Below are 13,577 nucleotides of genomic sequence, written 5' to 3'. Positions count from 1 at the left end.
TACTATGATTATTAGAATTAAAAACAATTTTAGATTTTTAAATAATATTAAGAGTGTTATTTATTTTTATTTATTTTTAAAATGTATTGTTTATTTAACATAATTGTTACAAAATATAAGCAAAATATTACAACTAAGCACATATATATATATGAAAAAAGGAACAAAAGAGAGAAAAAGAAGTAACGAAGAAAGAAGAAAAAATAAAGAGGGGAAAAAAGAAAAATTGGAAGAATCTCTTCCAACTTAATTCTACAAATATCTCAATACGAAAATAATAATAAAATTTCATTGATTGACTTCCATCGCTTACACTGCACTTCCTATATACATTTTAAACAAGATTGTATCTGTTATTCTGTATTTTCCCCATACAATCTCATACAAATATTCTAATCAATAAGTTTTCAAAATTTCTCATAAATCTATTCTAAACACACACCTTACATTTAATCCTTGTCTACATAAATAATCATTATTAATTTTAATAGTGATATTAATATCAACATTATTATTATTAACAATAATAAATTATTGTTATAGAATAAGAGATCAGGAAGAGTGGAGTATTTAAAGGAGAGTGGGAAATGTTTGCAGGTTGAAACGTTAGCAGGGATGGAGCGGATTAAAGTATATGAAGGTATGATTGAATAAGGAGGACAATAAAACTTATGGAGCAATTAGAATATGCAGTCACAGTGGGTAAATATACAGAACCGCGGAAGGGAGGGCAAGGGAAGGAGATGATTATGACAGTATTAGTAAATTGAATGGAATATGAACATTTGTAATGGAAAAAGTATAAATATATTTCAGCTTTTAATCATGGAAAACTAAAAAGCGACTCTACAACTTTACTATCTCTACGGCGCCGCCCCGCCTCGCTCATATCCCTAAAACGGAACCGCGCCTCCCAGGGTGCACCGCGGCCGCTCCCGTTTGGAATATTCAGAAACTCCATTTCCCAGCAGGCCTTGGGGCGCGGGGAGGCGTCCTTCCGGCGCAGGCGCGCAGAGGCTGCTGGGAGCGGCTGGCCGGCGGCTCCTTCTGGGAGGGCGGGGGCCGGATCCTGCCCCTTCGCCGCCGCCGCCGCCTCGCCTCTCCCCGCCGCCCTCGCCATGTCCGCCTTGGAGAAGCAGCTGCAGCTGGGCCGCCTGCCCCCTCGCCCGCCGGGACCCGCCGGGGGAAGCGGCCAGGCCCTCCCCAAGATGCGCATGGGGTACGCGAGGGGGAGAGAGAGGGGGGGGTCGGGGCGGCGGGTGACGTCACGCGGGAGGGAGATGACGTCACGCGGCGGGGGGACCAGGGAGGTGGCGTGACGTCATGCGGCTGGGGTGGGGAAGGGGCGCCGAGTCCAGGAGGGGGCGTGGCTTTGGGGAGGATGAATGGGGCGGGGCGGGGTTTGCCCAGGGTTTATTTGGGGGGTGGGTGGGGTGGGGGGATTTTCCAGAACACGCGTGGGTGGGGAGTCTTTTTTTGGGAGAATGATTGTCTGCAAAATGAAGGGGGGCTCTGAAGGGGGGAGGAGGCCTCTTCTTTCAATGGAAGCCTGGTGTGTGTGTCTGTCTCTTATTTATACATATATATATATATATATACACACACACACACACATATATACATTTATATGTATACATATATATATATATATGTATGTATGTGTGTGTGTATGTATGTATGTATGTATGTATATATATATAGAGAGAGAGAGGATAAACGTGTATATATGTATTTATGTGTATCATGGGGGTTTGACATAACCCCACACTCCTCCATTGTCCCCTGAGACAGACAGATGCCAACAGCAAATAGGGGTTATGCGATGTGTAATATGGGGGTGAGGGACGTGGGTGGCGCTGTGGGTTAAACCACAGAGCCTAGGACTTGCCGATCAGAAGGTCGGCGGTTCGAATCCCCGGGACGGGGTGAGCTCCCGTTGCTCGGTCCCTGCTCCTGCCCACCTAGCAGTTCGAAAGCACGTCAAAGTGCAAGTAGATAAATAGGTACCACTCCGGCGGGAAGGTAAACAGCGTTTCCATGCGCTGCTCTGGTTCTCCAGAAGCGGCTTAGTCATGCTGTCCACATGACCCGGAAGCTGTACGCCGGCTCCCTCGGACAATAAAGTGAGATGAGTGCGCAACCCCAGAGTCGTCCGCAACTGGACCTAATGGTCAGGGGTCCCTTTTCCTTTACATATATACAATGTGGATATGCGTGTATATATGTATGTGTGTATCATGGGGGTTTGCCATAACCCCAGAGGCACACTCTTCCATTGTCTCCTGAAACAGACAGATCCCAACAGCAAATAGGAGTTTGCTGGCCATTTGCCAGGGAAGGCTGGGTGGGGAATCGCTGAAGGAAACCTGCTGTGCATGGAAGATGCAAAGCGACAGCGGAAGGCGTCTCTCGGGGAGGGGCCGTCGCTCGCTGCTCGAACACACCATTTGCACGCAGAAAGTCCCAGGTCCACTCCCCAGTGAAAGCAATAAAAAAACAACAACACTGGCAGCGGAGCCAGCCGAGATCTCCGCCCGAGACTTTGCGGTGAGAACAGCTAACCAGCATGGACCAGCCTTCCCCCAGTCTTCATGTTCTCCAGATGTTTTCGACACTTCACTCCCAGCAGCCTTGTGGGAGTCCAAATCATCTGGAGGGCACCAGGTTGGGGAAGCTTGCTCTGCACCACATCTGGCTATGCTTCTGGCAGATCTGAGCAGCTTTTCGGAGGACGGAGGCCACCTTGAGCTAATAATCTCAGCTTCTGTCTGCACGGTAAAAATAATGCTTGAGGCGAGACTGTTTTGGTGTTGCTGTAGGGGAGAAATTAGGCAAGCGCCACTTTCCTGGCTGGAGTAGTTTCAGCTGAAGCTTCGGAATACAGTCATACCTCGGGTTACAGACGCTTCAGGCTGCGTTTTTTCGGGTTACGGACCCGCTGAAACCCGGAAGTACCGGAACGGGTTACTTCCGGGTTTGGCTGGTGGCACATGCACAGAAGCGCTAAATAGTGCTTTGCGCATGTGCAGAAGAGCCGAATCGCATCCTGCGCACGCGCAGAGGCGCCTCTGCGGTTTGCGAACGCTGCGGGTTGTGAATGTGCATCCAGCACGGATCATGTTCGCAACCCGAGCGCCCACTGTACAGTGGTACCTCGGGTTACATACGCTTCAGGTTACAGACTCCGCTCACCCAGAAATAGTTCTTCAGGTTAAGAACTTCGCTTCAGGATGAGAACAGAAATTGTGCTCCGGTGGCACAGCAGCAGCAGGAGGCCCCATTAGCTAAAGTGGTGCTTCAGGTTAAGAACAGTTTCAGGTTAAGAACGGACCTCCGGAACGAATTAAGTACTTAACCTGAGGTACCACTGTATCTGGTTGTGAGAGAAGGAGATTTAGCCCCCAAACCTGTGTCCCTATAATCTCTTGGAACACCTTATTTGTATGGAATGTGTTTGGCCTTCTCGGCCTCTGATGCATCCCACCAGCAGGGGAGAGGGCTCTTGTGTTCGAATCCTGCTTGCAGGTTTCCCACAGGCATCTGGTTGGCCGCTGTGAGAACAGGATGCTGGACTAGATGGGCCGTTGGTCAGATCCAGCATGTTGTTCTTATGTACCCCCAACTCCCATCAACCTAAGTCAGCATGGATAGCAGCCAGGGATGGTGGGAGTTGTAGTCTGGCAACATCTGGAAGGCTGCAGGTTGCTGGATGTAGATCAGGCATAGGTGACCTCGTCCCTCCAGGTGTTTTTGGGACTACAACTCCCATGATCCCTAGCTAACAGGACCAGTGGTCAGGAGTGATGGGAATTGTAGTCCCAAAATATCTGGAGGGCCGAGGTTGCCTATGCCTGATGTAGATCTTGTTGTTGTTGTTGTTTAGTCATTCAGTCGTGTCCAACTCTTCGTGACCCCCTGGACCAGAGCACGCCAGGCACTCCTGTCTTCCACTGCCTCCTGCAGTTTGGTCAAACTCATGCTGGTAGCTTCAAGAACACTGTCCAACCATCTCGTCCTCTGTTGTCCCCTTCTCCTTGTGCCCTCCATCTTTCCCAACATCAGGGTCTTTTCCAGGGAGTCTTCTCTTCTCATGAGGTGGCCAAAGTATTCAAGCCCCAGCTTCAGGACCTGTCCTTCCAGTGAGCACTCAGGGCTGATTTCCTTCAGAATGGATCGGTTTGATCTTCTTGCAGTCCATGGGACTCTCAAGAGTCTCCTCCAGCACCAGAATTCAAAAGCATCCATTCTTCGGCGATCAGCCTTCTTGATGGTCCAGCTCTCACTTCCATGTAGATCTTAGTCTTCGTTATATTAAGTCCCAGGATGATTGTGAAATGTCTGTGTGCCAGCCTTTGATATTATTTCTGTTGCCTGATTCTACCATCCAGCAGTATAGATTTCTAAAGCTTTCTTTAGTAAATAAATGAAATGTTGAGTTGCTGGCAAAAGATGTGCAGTGATGAAGCCTGGATTATTTTCTGGTACCCCAGGGGAATCCAATCTGTAATGAAAGGAATGGCCGTAACTTTCTTCTCCTTCTTTTAAATTGCAAGAACGAGGCTGTCGTTGCACATAAAGGGCCTTCCTGCACACAGCAAAATACTTCTTAAGCCACCCAGTTGCAATATTTAAGCGTCGTGTCTCTGTTTTCCAGGCCTGGAAGGAAGCGCGATTATTCTGCTGTCCCGTGGAGCCAGTACTTCGAGTCCATGGAGGATGTTGTGGTTGAGAGCGACTCTGGCAAGGATATATCCTTTTCCCCTCCTTTGTTAAAAAAAATGCCTGATTTATAGGGTCCTCTGTTGCGCATGTAGCTGTAAGGCCACCTGTTTAGAAGCTGCCACCCTCCACTCAGTGTGGCTCCCGGCAGATGGCCTTGGGTGGTGATGTTTGCAAAATGTTTCCGTGATTGAGCTCGCTTTGGGTGGCACTGAACCGATTCAGCGCTGCCAAAGGACGTTGCCAAAGTCTTCTGGGCGTAAAAAAATAAAATAATGTCCTGTTGACTGAGTGACGATGTGTTCCTGGGAGGCGCAGACGATGTTGCAGCTTGCATCTTAACTCGGAGGTCTTTCTCTTTTTATTTTGAGAAGGTTACAATGTCCTTAACTGTTCATACACTTTTCGAATTTACAAGAGTGGGTCCGAGGGTCCCGTCTTACTCCTTCTACACGGCGGAGGCCATTCTGCCCTTTCCTGGGCTGTGTTTACCGTAAGTGAACAGCTGATTGCACGTCTTTTCCTGTGGTTAATATTTCGTTGTTTATGGAGCCCCTTCTGCTTGCGAGGCGCCTTTACAGAATAAACCCAGAAAACGTCCTTCGGGATGAGAATCCATGTTGCGGCTTGATGGCTGCAAGCAAATGCGTTGTGGCTTTCCAGCACAATTGCTGCCTTGTTTTTAAAGGCTACGACAGAGAGCAGGGCACCTGCTGTGAGTGGAGAAGAGAAAACCATACATCGTAAAGACACCACAGTCTCCACTAACCTTTATTCCAAGGAGGCAAGATTGTTGAACCCCCTGGAATCTTACCACTCTGTGTTGGTGTGTAACACTATACAGAGACACACACATGAACCCCTCTCCGTCCAGGCAAGCATAGGGGTATTATTGCGCTTCCAGGAGCCTTCTAGTCAAGCAGGAGCACAGAATCCCACCCTTTTAACTCTGCGCTGCATGAAACAGACTTTTCTTCAGTTTCTCCTGCATCTTCCAATATTGAGCTTCGTGGTGAGGGGCGTATTTTTTCTGACTAAGCACCGGGAAGAACTTTGTGACGGCAACAGCCGTTTGATAGAGGAAAAGGCCCCCTCAGAAGGCGGCAGGCTCTCCTTCGTTGGTGGTCTAATAATAATAATAATAATAATAATAATAATAATAATAATATATTATTTGTACCCGTCCCCATCTGGCTGGGTATCCCCAGCCATTCTGGGCAGCCTCCAACAGAAGGCCAAAAATGCACTAAAACATCAGCCATTAAAAGCTTCCCAAAACAGGGCTGCCTTCAGATGTCTTCTGAATGTCATATATTTGAATTGAATTTATTACAGTCCCAGGCCAGACTCACATACCGTACTAAACAAATCAGAAACACAGTACTGTAAAATTAAGTTTAAATTAACGATCAATATAATGATAAACAATACAATTACGGCAGTGGTTAAAACGTCATATGGTTGTTTATTTCTTTGACATCTGATGGGGGGACGTTCCACAGGGTGGGCGCCACTACCAAGAAGGCCCTCTGCCTGGTTCCCTGTAACTTGGCTTCTCACAATGAGGGAACCGCCAGAAGACCCTCAGAGCCAGACCTCCGTGTCCGGGCTGAACGGTGGGGGTGGAGACGCTCCTTCAGGTATACTGGGCCGAGGCCGTTTAGGGCTTTAAAGGTCAGCACCAACACTTTGAATTGTGCTCAGAAACGTACTGGGAGCCAGTGTAGGTCTTTCAAGACCGGTGTTATGTGGTCTCGGCTGCAGCCCCCAGTCACTGGTAGCTGCAGTTTCCAAGCTAACTTCAAAGGTATCCCCATGTAGACCGCGTTGCAGTAGACCAAGCAGGAGGTAACAGAGATTCGGTGATCACCTTTCAGGGATTCTGCAGCTGTGATTCCTGCATTGCAGCGGGTTGGACTAGATGACTCTAGCAACCCCTTCTTCCAACTCTACAATTCTATAAGCTGCTGTTGCTGCCAGTTAAGCTATCCCTGTTTTCCCCCCCTAACCTAGTGTCCTCATTTGTTTTTTGACTACAACTCCCATCAGCTCCAGCCAGAAGGGTCCCAGGTCTGGGAAGTCTAGGGTACTTGGACCAATGGCCTCACTCTCCCCTGTATCTCCTAGTAGAGCTAGGAGAGACTTGTCCTAAACTCTGGACAGCTGCTGCCAGCCAGGGTTGGCAATACAGCTCTCAATGGAACAATGACCTGACTTGGTTGCAGGCGGCTTCCTGTTTGCTTGGACCACTGATGGAAGCAGAACACTGCATGGGAAATCCGATTCAGCATGGCATCCGAACTGGCTTAAGGCAGCAGCCCTGTGTCCACTTTACCTGGGTAGCAAGCCACGAGATTTTCTTCTGAGCAGACATGCCCAGGTTTTCGCTGCTACCGACTTGCAGAAATTCCCTCAACCCAGCCCCTGTTTGTCCTTCCTTGGATTCCAGCAGCCCAATAAATTAAAATAAGGGGAACCTGGATCCTTCCAGGGGCTGTTGGACTCCAACTCCCATCAGCCCCAGCCAACATGGCCTGTGGGATGATGGGAGTGGAGTCCAGCTACTTCCACAGGGCCACAGGCTCCCCATCCCTGGCTTAAAAGTTGGAGAGCATAATGGCTTCCTCAGTTGCAGGCATCCCTTCTCTCCTTGGCTCTTGGGAGCCTTTTCAACAGGCATTCTCCGCCGCTGCCGGGTGCGCCTGGTTTTTTGCCACCCAGTCGATTTTCCTGGAACAAAAGGCCTATTTTTAAAACCCGCCTTGGAGCCTCAATGCCGCTTAATCACTGCAATTCCAAAAATATGTTATTTAGGTGGCAGGAACAAATCACGAAGCGTCATCGTCTTTGCAGCAGGGCTCTTATTTTTCATAAGTGTGCCTGGTGCAAATCCCACCCCACCCTAAAACAGACTGGAGCTTTTTCCCTATTTCCACCCTTCCGACTGAGAGTTCACACATCTCCCCACCCAGTGCAAAGGAAACTTGGATCACCTTCTAAATCCGGGCTGCGGATGGTCCAGGAATCAGCCTGTTTTCACATGAGTAGAATGTGTCCTTTTATTTAAATTAATCTCTGCTTGGTGTTTTTACATGAGTAGAATGTGTGCTTTTATTTAAAATGGGTTATTTGTGGGGCATAGGAATTCGTTCATATTTCTCCCCCCCCCACAAAAAAAAAATAGTCCGGCCCCCCACAAGGTCTGAGGGACAGTGGACCGGCCCCCTGCTGAAAAAGTTTGCTGACCCCTGACATTTTGTCGTGCCTACTTGTTTCCAAAATCTGTTAAATTTGTTGGCGTTTTCTCATGAATATTTAGCACTATGTAATTGCATAGATAGTTTTTTTTTTAAAAAAAAAATCGTTAAGCAGTACATATTGTTAAAATACAGTGGTACCTCAGGTTACATACGCTTCAGGTTACATACGCTTTAGGTTACAGACTCCGCTAACCCAGAAATAGTGCTTCAGGTTAAGAACTTTGCTTCAGGATGAGAACAGAAATCGTGCTCCGGCGGCGCGGCAGCAGCGGGAGGCCCCATTAGCTAAAGTGGTGCTTCAGGTTAAGAACAGTTTCAGGTTAAGTGTGGACCTCCGGAAGGAATTAAGTACTTAACCCAAGGTACCACTGTAAGTAAAATAAATGTTAAGACCTTCACACCAGGAGCTTTAAATTTACTGGCGTTGCATTGGAGCCGCAGACTGTGGCATTTCCAGTATGGCGTATTGGTGAGAGTGTCAGATTCGAACCTGGGAGAGACCAGGGTTCAAATCCCAATTTGGCCGTGAAGCTCACCTGGGGGGGGGGGATCCGGACCTTAGAACGGTTCCCTGCCTCTCGGCCTACCTACCTCACCGGGTTGTTGTGGGTATTAAATGAGGAGGGGGAGAAGACCCACGTATGCCACCTTGGGGAGGAAATGGTCATGAACAAAATTTATTCACCACAGAATTCGGTTTCGGAAGCACCTCGGCTTTCGGATTAAATTTTTCGTCAGGTTTCTAGCCCACCTAATCCTGGCTGAACCTGTTGAAATCTCTGAAGGCGGGGGGGGGGGGGCTGGGTGGCGTCTGTAGCACTCTGAGAGCCGTGCTTTTGTACAGTCATACCTTGGGATGAATACGCTTCAGGTTAAGCGTTTTCGGGTTGCGCTCCCCGGCGACCCGGAAGTAACGGAACGTGTTACTTCCAGGTTTCGCCGCATGCGCAGACGCTCAAAATGATGTCATGCGCAGAAGCAGCGAAACGCGACCCACGCATGCGCAGTCGCGTGTTACGTTCGCTTCTGGATGCGAATGGGGCTCCGGAACAGATCCCGTTCACATCCAGAGGTACCACTGTATTCCCCCTTTTTTTTACTGCTCCCCCTGAGTAGCACGAGCAGCTAAAAAACAATACCAGGCAGTTAAAACCTGCAGAATAAATTATTCCAAAGAGGAGGTGACACGCATTGCAGGGGGTTGGACAATTCTACAATTCTATGACTCATGTTTACTTCTGCTTGGGTCTGCAGAATTCGTTTTTTTCCTGCTCTGAGGATGTGGGTCACCTTGTCCCGATTTCTGCCTTTTCTTCTTTAAGTGGGTCGCCTTGTCCCCATTGCACAGCCCCCCTTCCACTACTTAAAAGACCGGAGTCTCCGAGAGACTTGGCCTTCTCCCAGTCCCACTGTTTCCCCACTCTCTCTCCCAACCCACTTAGCTTCATTCATATTCCTGGTGGGGCCTCCTTGCTACTTTACGCTGCTCCAAGCTGCCTGCCCTCTTTGTCCGAGGCCCCCCCTGGCTAGTCAATGGGACCAGAGCGCTCCCTCTGGCCGGCAGCCCCTTCCCTTCCCAGCGGGCTTTCCAAACTGGCCGCATCGCAAACAGTTGTCACGCAATGTTCGTTCCTCACCTCGGCCCTCCAGATGTTTTTGGCCTACAACTTCCATGATCCCTAGCTAGCAGGACCAGTGGTCAGAGATGATGGGAATTGTAGTCTCAAAATATCTGGAGTGCCAAGGTTGAGGAAGCCTGATCTAGACCAACCCCCTGCAATTCAGGGATATGTGTGTGTACTTTTACTTACATTTTCACTGTTTATGGTCGCCTTAATGCCTGATCTTTTTATAATCATTATTTTTTAGTGGATATGTAGTTCATATTGTTCTATATATAAATAAAATAAAATTTTCTGTTTTTCAATCTAAAATATTCATTTTAGCAACCTTAAAATTTCAGTTCTTCCCTTCTTCTCTTTCCATGGTTCATTTTGCATAACATAAATCCCTGCATATTTTATATAAACCTTTCAGTATTCCATTATTACATCCATCAAAACTTATTTACACTGTTGAATTTATCTTAATGCTGCCAGCGTTTTCAGGTGTACACAATTCCCCCCATATATTCAATAAACGTTTTCCAGTCTTCTCTAGATGTATGTTCTTTTATTCTGTATGTCAGGTCTGCAAGCTACACATATTCCATCAGTTTAAGTTGCCATTCGTCTTTGGTTGGGACCTCTCTCATTTTACAGTTTGAGGCTAACAAAACACAGATCACAACAGTGGCATACATTAATATCCTTTTTTGACACCTGGGAATTTCCACCTGAATTATCCTCAAAAGAAAGGACTCTGGTTTCTTTGGAAAAGTGCTTTTTAAACATTCCCCCCTCCTCAATTCATTATAAATTATTTCCCAATAGTTCATATTGTACTTTTGTAAATGCCTTACAAGTATGGGTGATTAAGCCGTGTATAAGCCCTGTTAAATAAAACAGATAAATGAAATCTTTTCCTTCCTTGCAGTCTGCCATCATCAGCCGTGTCCAGTGCCGGATCGTGGCTTTGGATCTGAGAGGACATGGTAAGGAATCCTTTCAGAAATAAGAAGCGACTCTTTTTTTTTTTTTTGGTACTGCTGTGGGTTTTTCTTTCCACAGCCAACCACCCCCTCTACACCCTGACCTTAAATATAAATGGCAGTTCTCTCCGAAGGATTCATTAAAAGATTATATCGAGCCATCTAGGACCACCTAGTGTGGTTAAATTATTTTATTCCAAAAACGTTTTACTCTGCCATTTGCCCAAAAGGCTCTTGCGATTGCCAAGACACAGGAAGTCTTTTTTAAAAAAAATGCACACAACAATTCAATAAAACAAGTAGACGTTAACATTGCAAAATGCAGGCAGCAGGTTGTTTTAAATGAGACCACCTTGTGAGCCCTGGAAGACCCGCACCCTGCCTTGCTGGCACTTTCCCATCTGGCCTGGGAGTGCGGACTGACTCCAGCTACAAAAGCTGTTGAACAGATTCTTGGGCTGGTGTATTTATTCACGGGAGGTTGAGAGAGCTTGTTGCTGTTATTGATATTATTGCTGTATCTAGTTTTAGATCTTAGGATTTACGTGGAAATTGTTTCCATTTGGTTGTGTGCTTTATTTATTGTTTATGACTTTGGTAGTGTTTGTAATTATGTAAATCTTGTCATGTTGTAAGCCGCCTTGAGCATAGTTTCAGTTATGGAAAGGCGGTATACAAATGAAATGATGATGGTGATGAATTTCAGGAACCAAAATGTCATATTGAGAGTCAGAGGCTTTGTTAGACTAAAGCAGCATATGAATTTTGTCAAACGGATCAAGTAAAAGAAATCCGCTTTCCTTTGCAGGTGAGACGAAAGTTAGGAACCCAGAAGACCTCTCTGCGGAGACGATGTCCAAGTAGGTTGTTCCGTAGTCTAGCCTTGCTGTGCTTGGTTTTCTCAGCCGTATAGACAAAACCCATTCCGAGGTGCCCTTGATTTTGACGAGGACTTAAGGGTGAAGTTGGAAGACCTGAGAGTGGCCCTTAAGCATCCGTCAAAGCGATAAAACTCTCTCCGTGCTAAAAAGTGTCCTGGCTCTGGGCATTTGGCTATCTGCCTAGCACAGGGGTCAGCAAACTTTTTTTGGAGGAGACCGGCTCACTGTCCCCCCCCCCCCGACCTTGTGGCGGGCCGGACTGCGCACGCGGTGGAGGGGGCTTCTCTCTCTCTCCCCCAGCCCCTCCCCTCCCCCTGCCTACCTATAGTGCTGCTGGCGCAAGGGCAGGCTGGCTGGCTCTGGAGAGGTGCTACGCTGCACTCTGCCAACCGCGGCTCCTGTGCCTCCCCTTGCGAGCGGCACAGGCTGGCGGCGGCGGCGGAGGGATGAGCAGCCCAAAAGGGCTGGCTGGCTCCAGAGAGGTGCTGCCCCAAATGGCGCTCAGCCAGCTCAGCCCAGCCCCCTTCCTCCTCTAGGCAGGGCAGGGAGAAGCCAGGAGGAGAGAGGGAGAAGGTGCCATGGAGTGTGAGAGGGAGAGGGGGGGAAATGGCGGCGCAGGGGGGAAAATTAATGAAAATTAACGAACAGAATTCATACGATCCATTGACCTTCCTGCAGGCCAGATCCTGGGGGCAATTGGGCCAGATCTGGCCCGCGGCCCATAGTTTGCCGACCCCTGGCCTAGCAGTTCGAAAGCACACCAGTGCAAGTAGATAAATAGGTACCGCTGTGGCGGGAAGGTAAACGGCGTTTCTGTGCGCTCTGCTTTCCGTCACGGTGTCCCGTTGCACCAGAAGCGGTTTAGTCCTGCTGGCCACACGACCCGGAAAGCTGTCTGTGGACAAACGCCGGCTCCCTCGGCCTGAAAGCGAGATGAGAGCCGCAACCCCATAGTCGCCTTGGGCTGGACTTAATCGTCCAGGGATCCTTTACCTTTTACCTTACCTGGTCCTCAGCTGTAGCCCAACCGTTCTTAGGCCAGGCTGTTTGAAATTCAGTCATCAACCCACCCTGCAAATTTATTTTCTTGAGTCTCCAGCTTGGCATAGCTGCCTTGCGAAGGTGACAGAGTCCTTCACGCTGGCAGGGACATTTGCCTCCTTGCAGAGCGGCCATCTGTGAAGCCACCGACAGCCACTTGCTCTGTTTTGGTCAAAAAGCAGCAGCTCTGCCCAACACAGCAGTTTGCGACATTTGTGTGTCGGCGTCGGGATCTTGGAGAGATCCCTTCTGCAAAGACTTTCTCCCGATAGCGGCCTGGAGCGAGAGATTTTGACAAACGGCTGTAGCTAACTCGCTTAAAAAAAAAAATCTAGCCTATCTTTCGTCTGAGCATCTTTCTGGACTAAATCAAGGCATCTGTTTTCCAAGGGCAAAGAGGGTTTTGTGTAAGAGATACAAATGCAGGATCTTAAATCCAACGTGGTACAGGTTTATAGGGAGACAATGGCGCTTTTGCCAACTTTTTCCAAAAATCGGAACCAGAGAGGATGTTTGCACTTAGCTAGTATTTTTTTATTTACCCCATATGCACAAGGGGTTGTGTTCCATGTCATTGCACATTTTGTGGGAAATCGGAAATCCATTTTAAAAAGCCTGCAGACACCCCATTCGGCCTTTTAGTGTCGTTTCAGTGACGTCTTTGTGACGTTTCTGGGTCACTTCTGGGTTCAATGCTGTCCTCGGTCATGCCTAAAATGGGAGTTTTCTGTACATTGGTACCTTGGTTCTCAAACTTAATCTGTTCTGGAAGTCCGTTCCAAAACCAAAGTGCGAAGAGGTCGCCTTCCAACTGTTCACGGGTGTCAAGCTCCTGAGGAAGGTGAGGGAAAGCTGCTGTGGTCCCTCTTCTCCCTTGGAAGCATAGGTGCTCAGGGATGTTTAGCACCCTAGGACAGAAAATGTGGGTGCCCTCGCTTGCCTCTCCCGCCAGGCTCTGCTATGTCTCTGCCTTCGTATTATACGGTGCAGGCTTTGGAAAACGACCGTCCTTTTTGGGTGACGATAAACAGGCCCTTGCTTCTGCCTCCTTGAAAGCAGCCAGACGAAAAAGAATTACAGTGGTAC

General features: G+C 48.1%; 1 protein-coding gene across 1 annotated transcript in view; it reads left to right on the top strand.

Annotated features, from left to right (window-relative positions):
- The first annotated feature begins 1,032 nt into the window (after nucleotides 1–1,032).
- The window catches only part of PPME1 (protein phosphatase methylesterase 1), a 33,288-nt gene continuing 20,743 nt past the window's right edge, over nucleotides 1,033–13,577 (top strand). The window contains exons 1-5 of the mRNA XM_081002273.1: nucleotides 1,033–1,219; nucleotides 4,655–4,749; nucleotides 5,121–5,212; nucleotides 10,515–10,572; nucleotides 11,378–11,429. Of these exons, the coding sequence (XP_080858399.1) occupies nucleotides 1,119–1,219; nucleotides 4,655–4,749; nucleotides 5,121–5,212; nucleotides 10,515–10,572; nucleotides 11,378–11,429 (398 nt within the window). The 5' untranslated portion in view covers nucleotides 1,033–1,118. The remainder of the gene's footprint in view (nucleotides 1,220–4,654; nucleotides 4,750–5,120; nucleotides 5,213–10,514; nucleotides 10,573–11,377; nucleotides 11,430–13,577) is intronic.

Source organism: Podarcis pityusensis (assembly GCF_964106645.2).
Source record: "Podarcis pityusensis genome assembly, chromosome: 4".
In the NCBI taxonomy this organism is placed as follows: Eukaryota; Metazoa; Chordata; class Lepidosauria; order Squamata; family Lacertidae; genus Podarcis; species Podarcis pityusensis.
This window is presented reverse-complemented; position numbering and strand designations above follow the sequence as displayed.